This window comes from Triticum dicoccoides, chromosome 3A, assembly GCF_002162155.2.
Source record: "Triticum dicoccoides isolate Atlit2015 ecotype Zavitan chromosome 3A, WEW_v2.0, whole genome shotgun sequence".
In the NCBI taxonomy this organism is placed as follows: Eukaryota; Viridiplantae; Streptophyta; class Magnoliopsida; order Poales; family Poaceae; genus Triticum; species Triticum dicoccoides.
In genome coordinates, this window is record NC_041384.1 from 507,377,776 (window position 1) to 507,388,355 (window position 10,580).

The window sequence follows — 10,580 nt, forward strand, 5'->3', positions numbered from 1 at the left end:
AAAACATCGATCCTTCAACCACGACGGAGGAGCCGGCCGGGCATTGAAAGCGGGCTGACAAAAGGCCTGAGAAGATGGCAAACGACGGCGCTCAGTGACAAGGTGCCAGCCTTCCAACGTTTCCTCACGAGCTGTTGGGGCGCAACATATGGGATCAGCGGGCGTCGTCTTCTCTCTGAAACATCCAAGCCAGTCCCCTCAACCAGGACGCACGGGAGAAGCCTCCGGGATGGTGCATGAAAGACCTGTCGGTGATGGATCCGCCTGATCTGGCCCCCGCAAGGATGACAGCGTTGACGTCGGGGACGACGGCAGCTGGCCGGAGGAGACGCCAGCAAGGGGAGCGGGGGTGGCGCCCGCGCCGGCCATCCGCCCACCTATGGCCGGGTCGGCCTTGCGGGAGGCCAGCGCAGCCACAGCCAGCCTGGCGGCGGAGACGACGGGCGAGGCCGGAGCAGGGAGCCTCGCGGATGCGGAAGCTGGCAGCTTGCCTGGGGGCACCTCTGGCACCTCCACGGACACTCCACCAACCTGGCCGGGGTGGTCCAGCGACGGTTGCGGCAGAGCGGGTAGGAGCTCCCAATCCGGATCGGATCGAGCAGCGGACGGGGCTGCCGGCCGAACGACGCACGACTTGCAGCCAACAGGCAGCCCGGCTGGAGGTGGTGAAAGCACGCTGGCCGGGACGGGTGGCGGCGACGAGGAGGCCGACGGAGTTGTTGGCGGTGAGGACGGGAGGGGCGGGGCGAGGTCGGGGAAGCTCATCTTGCACACCTGCTTGTCCTTGCGGGAGGGAGAAGGAGAGCAGCTCGGGCTGAGGCTGCATCCGGGCGCAGCAGAAGCGGGGGAGGTCGGAGCAAGGAGATCCGGCCGGCGGCGGCCGCGGCGTGCTCACGCGGCCACGAGCGCGGACGCGAGAGCCATCGTTTTCCCCCTCCTATGTTAGGCGCGCAGACAAAGAAAGAGAGGCGGTGCAAATAAGGCCTTAAACAGTATGTCTTCAAGTTTGATGACTGCAGATATGTTGGATCATTTGAAACTGCACAAGTATATAAGAATAAATATATGTGGCAAAATAGTGAAAGGTATATGATTTCTCTGTCGTGAAACAAAATAAATCCGACTGATGTGCATGATGGCGGCAGGCGGCTCGCGATTAGCTTCCTAATAGGATGGATGCGTCCGAGATAAGTTTTTTAATATGATGGATTTGTCTGAGATTAATTTCCTAATAGGATGGATGCACTCTGATTTACTTTCCTAGAATGTGATGCACCTGTGATTATTAGTTTCCTAATTTCCCAGGCGTGGAGTTTCATATTTTCCTCCACGGTGGAGTACGGTCAGTCAATGTAAATTGCTAAGTGCACACAGAAAATGGGTTAGGTTAAGTCTAACCGTTAGATTGATTTTAGTGAGTCTAATCGTGTGGTGGTATTGGATCTGTGTACACTTTATGGGGTGTGCTTAAAAAAATTCTTGTTTGATTGTTTAATAGTAGTATAGAAAACTGAAGCTACAGCAACAGGAGAACCCTTAGGAGATTCGGCGATGATGCTATTCTGATTCCTACGACGCAGCATATTAAGTGCGCAGCAATCACACACATGCCCCAGGCTAGTCCCAGTCGGTTTGCCTGTCGCTCAGCGAGACACATGTGTTGCTTTGCACCGCGGCCAGGCACCCGGCACGGTTAGGTGACAACAAAACCCAGAAAAGGACCAAAGCTGTGGACAGTGGACGCGATCAAGCGCCAGGGAAAGAAAGAGGGGGTTTGGTGCCGGCCGCTCCGTTGTCGAGATCCGGGGAAATGGACCGGGCAACGGCACAATCTCTTCACGCGACTCGTTGCCATGTTATTGTACTCTACTACTCCAGTACGTACCAAACTCCAACGACGACGAGGCACCAACGAACCGGCCGGCAGGCCGGCGCGCGCTCCCGTCAAAGCGCTTCGGCCTGGCGGACGTCGGGAGCTTCCACGTCGTTTCGGTCTGCCGGCCGGTCGCTCCATTATCCGTAGCCCCTTCCACACGCTCCATGTGTGGAAACGGAGGCGCTGTTAGAGTGTTGGGTGTTGACCTCCGTGCGCTCGTAGGAACAACACAACCGATGCGTCGACGCTACGCGGATGCAGACTGTGCGTGCGAGCTCGTTGCACTGCAGATCGCCTACGGACTACGGAGTATAGCCAAAGAATCGAAGCAACCTCTCGCTGCACGTGCTCGCAGAGGTCACCAACGCGCCATAAACCGCGGTTGACTACCACGCACAAGCACAAATTTACGTCACTGATCTTTCAGAAGAAGAGAAAAAAATAAACGCCCACGCGTCGGGCGCCGGGCGCCGCAGCCCCTCGCACGGCCGGCGAACCGGCTCCGAGCGCGAGGGCGACACGGCGGGTGGTTCGGACGGACTCCGCGCCGCGAACCGACGGCGGGTGGGGCGTCGCTCATCTCATGGCACGCCTCAAGTTTCCCCTGGTTCAAACCTCGTGGCACTTCGCGCCTACGGCCCCGTGCTTCCGCCTATTTCCGTAGGGGCGGGAATAAACTAAGACTTTGAGAGGAAGCTTTTCGGTTATTTCTTAGAGAGCACTTAAAGCAAAGCATTTTCGTTCGCTGCTGGTGCCTGGTGAGAGGGACGCTCCCAATTTGGACATCTTTTAAGATTGCCGCAGTAGACGCGTGTAGCACATGACGGGGAGAGCTGGAGTGGTTGCGGTTATTTGGGTTTGTTTAATGGTCTTATAGAAAACAGCTCATGCCATCCTCAAAAAAAAAAAAAAACCAGCTCATGCCGTAGAATATTTGTGTTCTCACATGGACGTACAAGAATTCTTTCCATCTTGTTGTGTATAAACAATTCACAATTCTGGAGTACATATGAAGTTGAAACGGTCATATTTTTTTTAACATTTTATGCATTTCGATTTCATGTATGCGGTATGTCAACTTTTTTTGGTGTCTAGATCCGCGGTCAAGGTTGATACTTTTGCTCTTACAAAGGTTCATGAAGAAAACATAGGCTTTTTTTTTTACTTTGTACATGGGACAATGAGACCGCCGAATACGGTCTCGAGAAAGCAACACTACGTTTAACTACGTTATCGACCAAATCAGGAAAACATAGTGCATATCATCCCCCTTTTTTTTCTTACATAAAATTGCAATCTCAAGAGCTTCAGTTGGATATGCGGGATCCAAGCAGCAAATAGCTTTCTTGCATCTCCAACTTTAAATTGGGATCATCGAGCATAGAGAGAACAAGACCATGATATGGTCATCGAGTAGCATCGTAAGTGATATACTAACTAATCCCCCATCCACCACAAGGAGCGCTCGATTAAGGGAAACCTCTCACATGTGTTTTTAGTTTTTCAAGAGCGAAGAACATAGAGGAAGGATGTGCATAATTGTTAGGCAAAGTGAAAGCACTAGCCAGCAACATCTTTTACGCGGTTCATATGAGATCTACTAACAAAGATATATGTAAACTCATAGTTGCACACAGAAATCATGTCATTACATTGAGATGACATACAACATGATTTTACCGTTTTCTCTATCCCGATCAAATTTGATTATTGGGACACCAACCTAAAGGTGATGAGCCTATTCTTAGTGGTTCTCATAAGAGAAACCAATTTTTACATATATTCACCGTGTATCTATGACATGTATCATTTTAGAGTGAAACATGTCATATATACATTTTAGCTCCCGTTCTTTCCCTGACCCATTATCCGTTCACAAGATGACAAATGACAACAGCCACAAGTTCTATCATTATCTTCCCATCGAAACTTGCAGGGGCACACATGTTTGTGGGCACGCATCTGCCCGGCCGCGTCGGACACTTGAGTGCCTTGTGATCCACAAAGTTGTTGGATTTCCATGAAGACCCATTAAGTTTTAGTTTCTGAAAATTACAATTTTATTATTCACTCATACCAAGTTTCAACAGTTGCAACTTATCAATGATTAAAAAAACGACAAAAACGTATCCAATGAAGCTTATTTGAAAGCCCTCGTCATAAGAAACACCAATATGCAAACCAAAATTATTTGGACTTTCGGTTAAAAAAAAATTGGAAGCCGAAAGAAAAAAGGGGGTCGGTGCCCCTACCCCTGCGTGCCATAACCATTTTCAAACAGTTTCATCTTCGTAGAAAGATGTTCAAATAGTTTCACCGAAACATCATTCCATTCCAGGGGCAGGGGCCTAAATATTTTCCATGGGAGCTTAAAAAAAATCATGTGGGGTACTCAAATATTTTCCTTTTCCTTTGCCACACCGCATTGACTAGCTCAGCATATCTTTGGCCACCAATAATGATTACCCAAAAAATACCGAGGACCTGGAGGGTTTAAATGCAAGCAGGGCTCCCATGCCCACCTTCCGACGGCGACCGCCGACTGGGCCGCCATTATCCCCCCTCCAACCATTACCTCCTCCTCTTCCTCTTCTCCATCCCCCTCCGCCCTCACCAACTCCTCCCGTCTCGATTCGCGACACGAATTCCTCCGAGGCCAGGCCAAGAGCTGGGGGCGAGGCGAGGGACGGACGGACGGGGATTGCCTCGTGAAGTGATCCGACATACCCACGCTCCGCGGCTTGGGATCCGAACCCCAATCCCGAGGTATTTATTCCATGCCTCCTGTTTGTTTTCTCGAACAGAACCAGTCCAGGCGTTCCGTGGTAGCATATGAGGGGGATTTCATGCTGCTGTTTTGCTCTGCCCGGCTTGGATCAAGAACTCATCCCCCCCCTGCTTTGTCCATTTTAGAGTATTTTGGCTGTTTCTTGCTGTTGTTTCCGGTACCATTTGCTCTTTTGACATTCAGATTGGAGTACTTCTATAGCTGTGTTTGTGTTTAGAGTTTCCTCCTTTGTTGTTATCGTGTTCGCTATATAGCTATAGATCTATGATCTCCGTGTGCTAATATGTTAGAATTTTGGTTGCAGCGGGAGAGAAGGCTGAAATTGAAGGCGTTCCTTAGGCGTGGAGTTGGAATTTCTGAGGACAGGAACGGTCTACCCGGTGCTGCGGTACCTGTTCTTGTTGGGCAATTGATCGGTTTATGACTGAGCTGGTATGAGATGAAGTGATTGGAGCCACAACTTGTCTGTAGAGCAGCATTTTGGTTCAGAGAGGTGATGTCTTTTGCTTCACTCTAGAACTGTACATGCGCGACATATTGAGCACCTGCAATGGCACGAAGAAATGCTGGGGCAATGCAGCGAGAGGGGTCGGTTAAGGACTGGTCGGAATTCGACCCCTCACCGTCTCCCAAGATGGCGTACTCGCAGTCCTATGTTGCAATGAGAGGGGTGCTGACTTCGCTGGCTTCGCTTGACCTTGTCCTGATGTCGAGCAGCCTAAAATCTGCGTGGGCAACTATATCGTCCCACAAGCATGCTAGGTCCTTGGAGAGGCCAAAGTCAAAGGGGATGGGCTGGAAAAAGGCCATGATCAATCTATTCGTGTGTTTCATGATTGGCATTTTCATCGGATTCACGCCGCTCTTCTCTGCTGATTTGTCAAACAAAATGCCTGCTGAAAAGGACAGGCTTCCATTTGATGGGGATGTGATTGATAGACGACAAATGGTAGAACATCAAGGCACCAAGCTGGAGCCATTTGTAGCGGAGGCTGAATCTGAAGCGGTTAATGAGCCACAGGCTGAGGAGAGTCCCCCAGTTCCTGCAATGTTGGATGATGAGGCAGATTTTGTTGAAGCCTTGCCTATTGTACATTCTGTTAATGATTCTGGCATTGTTGCAAGAAAGCAACTGATAGTTGTGACAGCAACAACAGTTCGACCACACCAGGCATATTACCTTCATCGTCTGATTCATGTCTTGAAGGATGTACCGCCTCCTCTTCTGTGGATAGTGGCAGAGTGGCCATATCAGTCTCGTGAAACAGTAGAAATCCTGAGGTCTTCTGGGATCATGTACAGACATATTGTATGCAATAGGAATGTTTCAAATATTAGGAAGATTATTGTCTGCCAAAAGAACAATGCAATATTTCATATAAAGAAGCATCATCTAGATGGTATAGTGCATTTTGCCGATGAGGGGAGAGCATACTCAGTCGATCTATTTGAAGAAATGAGGAAAATCAGGTGACAGTTGATCTATTCTGCTTTAAGTTATCACAATTCATGATGCAAACTAGTAAAATCTTGACACTCTTTAACCAGCACAAATATCAATTAATTTACCATTATACTTTATCATCAAAACTTGAAAACTATTGTTTGTCGGCTTATGCTCACCTTCGTATTACTAACTGCATGTTGACGTTGTAAAATCTTTTACTGCTTGAAGAATGTTTGCTAGTTAGTATGAAATGTTTTTTTTTCCTTCTCAAATTTGCTGATAATGCGTAATGTTTTAAATGCTAGAATCAATCAACTCTGGTAATAGGATATTATCTTGAAGCTAATAGTACACAATTGTTGGGATGGATGGAGTTTGACATAGAAATGCACATCCTATCTTTCTTCCTTTATTTCACTTTTGTCATCCTTATTTCTGATAGCTTTGAATTTGTTTTTGGTGCACTGGGGCTCCATGCAGCTATAAAATGTCCCGCACAACAAAAAGTAGACTATTTTAAGCAGTGTAGTGGTAGTAGGTCACATATCTTTTCTCCACTAAATTAAATCTTGATTGATTATTACTTTACAGGCTTTCTAAAGATATCCAGTAAAGTGTCTTGCTTGTTTAGTCATAGCCGACTTGTGTGGGGATGCAATTTAGCAGTACCTCCTAACCTTATAATTAAAGAAAAATATAAAGGCTTTGCACTAAACTCTGTATTAGAATACCGAGAAATAATTTTGGCTTGTGATTTTTGACACGACAAAGAGCTGACAAACTTACTGCATTTATAAGTTGCTGTGCTGATGCATTTAATCTACCAAACCTAAGATTTAGTCCTTATCCTCACTCCAGATGAATTTCTACATTTGCCATTCTTTTGACGGCCAAACAGAAGTTGTCAGGAGTTATTTATCTTCTTAATTCTAGAGATCATAGTTATTGTGATTGTTGGTTATGTAATCTCAGTTAAGTGATGATAGAATTATAGAGGATGAATGGTGTCTGCCATCAGGAGTTCTTTTCTTTTCTGATTTATAGTTCTACGTTATATAATCTCGGTTAAGATATGATGAAGTACAAAGGATGCCGAACATTGTTTTTATCAGTGAAACCAAGAGAGGTGATAATGTCCGTTTACAATTTCACATCAAAAGTCAAAACATCTGTCACTGAACCAAGTAGTATGAAATTTGAAATTGTGACCTATTCTCCAAGAGCATCTCTCTCATTGAACAGTTAAGATGTTACTCATAATTTTGCGCTATGTTATGCAGGCGCTTTGGTACATGGCCAGTAGCAACACATGTTGGGACTAAGTATAAATTGGCTTTGGAAGGCCCCCTTTGTAAGGGTGATCAGGTCACTGGATGGCATACAAACCAGAAGAGCAGTATGCTTCGTCGATTTCCAATTGGCTTTTCTGGATTTGCTTTTAACAGCACTATTCTTTGGGATCCTAAGAGATGGAAGAGCCCTACTGTAGGGTCTATTATACTCCATTCAGGTGGAAGGGGTGGCTTGCAGGTGAGTTCTTCATCAAAATTTCAAATACCTAGGCAGAAAAAATGACTTATCTTGATATCTTCTTAGCTTTTGCTTGAAAATATCTGTCAGGACAACTATTATTTACTCCCTCTGTATCATAGTGTCAAAAAATGTCTTATATTTTGATATGGAGGGAGTAGTTCTTTGTAATTGCCGTCCTAGTTGACGAACTGCAGTTGTTATTAATTACTCTTTGTGAACATACAATCTGTTGGGGTGAGCCAAATGTAACCATATGAATATCCATGAGAGCAAGTATAGCCAATACAATGATCTAAAGGAACTAGAACATAGCAATTCCATATTGTACTATATAGGGAAATTGCTAAGGCAATGCTTACTAGAGTACATCAATAAATCATCACTGTACTGAAACATGGTGCCATTGCAGGAGTCAAGATTTATTGAGAGGCTTGTCGAGGACGAGAGTCAAATGGAAGGCCTGGCAGACAATTGCACCCGGATTATGGTCTGGAATTTCGATTTGGAACCTCCTCAACTCAATTACCCTACTGGCTGGTTGCTGCAGAAGAACCTAGATGCTACGTAGCTGTCTCGGTGCCCCATCTTTTTGTTTGCTCATACTAGTGTGAGTGACGCCTTCCTGAACTTGGCAGCGCCCAGGATCACGCGAAGCTGCTCTCTGCCAAGACCTGATTCAGAATAATGTCACACCAGTAAAAAGTTCAAAGAAAGAAGCCTGACAAAAGAACAAACCCCCCTCACTCTCCATTCTTTCCAAAGTTCATTTCTTACTCATATTCATCCAGCTAGATTTAGCCCTGTATATTTACCCTTTCTTTGTTTCGGTTCATTATTATACATGCATATATCACCTTACAGATGCGGAAGTTTGTCACCGTTGCAATTGTTGACAGATAGATATACACTCTCTTGATACATGAGCAAAAGCAAAAGCAAAATCACAGATTGGGTTTGAGAGTGTGTGCTGTCCCTGTCCGTGCTTGGCTTCTGAATTTTCTTCTCAGCTGTAATTCTCCCTATGAATGTTCTTGATTGGGTTTGACGGGTTTGGCCATACACCTCATGTTTGGTCTGTTTTTTGGGGGCTCGTCTAGTCTCTAGGGCATGTAAAATGGTTCTATTTTAAGAATGTCACGTAGGATAAATGATGAGATGATCTCTTAGCACAATATGTCTCATCATGTTTTTAAAAATAGCTAATTATTGAAGATAAGATTAAGAGATGATCCATTGTAAACATGTTTTTTTGTCATCTTTAAATTACATGAAGACTTAAGATAAAACTATCTTATCAACCATTATATATGCTCTTAATTGCCTTTGCAATTAGAAATTGCGGAGTGGTGTCTGCTTGTATTGGCACTGCAGCGTTGTGATTCACCTTTGGATGTCAGGTTCGGAGAAGGCACCAGTCAATTGCCCATCTGCGGCTCAACGATGGTGCTGCTGTTAGGGCATGTACAATGATGGCATATGGATACATATGCCTTATGACAAAAAGTAATTTGAGGCATACGTGTTGATTTGTTCTCCCCAATGCAAGCTACTACTAGTGGACCTCATCAAAAAAAATAAAAAGTGACTCTTACTACACATGCATCCCTCCTCTTCACTTTAACTTTTTTCCAACTTTATGCATCGGACCATACTTTTCTCTCTAAGCACCCGCCTTCTGAGAAGGATCCTGTTTCCCATTCGAACCTACTTTTTCTGTCATCCGATCCTACATTGCATGTGAGGCATCACCCTGGGGTTATGTATTGGCCTTGCCCTTATGGTGTTGAGGATCAGCTCAGCGATGGTGACGACGCTCGTACGATAACAATATTGTGGAGTAAGGACGACTCCAACATGTATTGCTCGCCCGTAAATGTGTCCGACCAAACGATGGTCACCAAATTTGTTTGGACCGGTCCGGACTCTGAAATCCGACAAACCAACATGAAACCGGGAAAAGTCTAGGAGAGTTTGGATGCCCGCCACATCGGACTCTGACACTTCAGGCCACCCAAAACTTCTCTCTCGTTGTCTGGAGAACCCATCGTGCATTCACTTTGACGCCTTTTTTTACTATTTACTGTAGGGCAACAACCCTATTGTCCTTTATTCTAGAAAATTTTGCCCATGCTGTTTAAATCCGCTCCCACTTGACCACGGGCATGACGATCTCCACATTCAACCCACCTCTTACCCTGCCCCAGCTATTTAAGTCGTCCGGCCGTGCCCCAAAACCCTACCCCTCCGAGCCCTTCTCCCATCGTTCGAGCCATCGTCCAACCACCTTCGCATTCTTGTCCATTGTCCGCCGTGGCCATGGAGTCCTTTGCGATGTGGTACAAGAGACTCACATTGGCGCGCCACGCTCGTGGCGAAGGTCCGCGAAACGGAGGCCTAGTGCTAGGGCCGCATAGGTGCGAGCCAACCTTCGAGCTCTCTGGAACGCTCGGAGGAGATGGATGGTGACTCCATGGTCATGGTGGAGATCACCATGGAGGCGTCGCTAGAAGAGTAGCAGCCCGGGCCGATGGAGGTGCCCCCGGTGTCCGGGTTCAACATGCTACAGGTGAGGCAACACTACAACCAAATGCTGGTGAATGCGGTGGAGGAGCAGGGGCCCGTGCTGGTGGAGGAGCCGTCAGTGTACGTGTTTAGGTAACTGCTGGCTGGCAGCAGTACAACCTCTAGCTTTTAGAAGGGCACCGGCTGACAGCGTACCAGCTGGAGGTGGGGCGCACGCCCGAAGCTACCGTCACGGACATGGTTGCGACAGACCCCGATTATCACACATATCAATCAGGCCGCATTTGAGTCCGTGCACAACGCTCGTGCCATCCGCCCATAGCGTTGGCGGCCTCGTGACAACGAGGTGGTCCGCAACAGGCTCTTTGAGGGGTTGTAGGCAGAGGACGATGATGCACCGGAGAAGCACATCG

General features: G+C 46.8%; 1 protein-coding gene across 1 annotated transcript; it reads left to right on the forward strand.

Annotated features, from left to right (window-relative positions):
- The first annotated feature begins 4,418 nt into the window (after positions 1-4,418).
- On the forward strand, positions 4,419-8,604 carry LOC119268832 (probable beta-1,4-xylosyltransferase IRX9L). Its single transcript, XM_037550539.1, has 4 exons — positions 4,419-4,642; positions 4,969-6,134; positions 7,392-7,641; positions 8,054-8,604. Exons 2-4 carry the CDS (start codon positions 5,215-5,217, stop codon positions 8,210-8,212), a joined length of 1,329 nt encoding a protein of 442 aa, XP_037406436.1. The 5' UTR covers positions 4,419-4,642; positions 4,969-5,214; the 3' UTR covers positions 8,213-8,604.
- Positions 8,605-10,580: the final 1,976 nt, after the last annotated feature.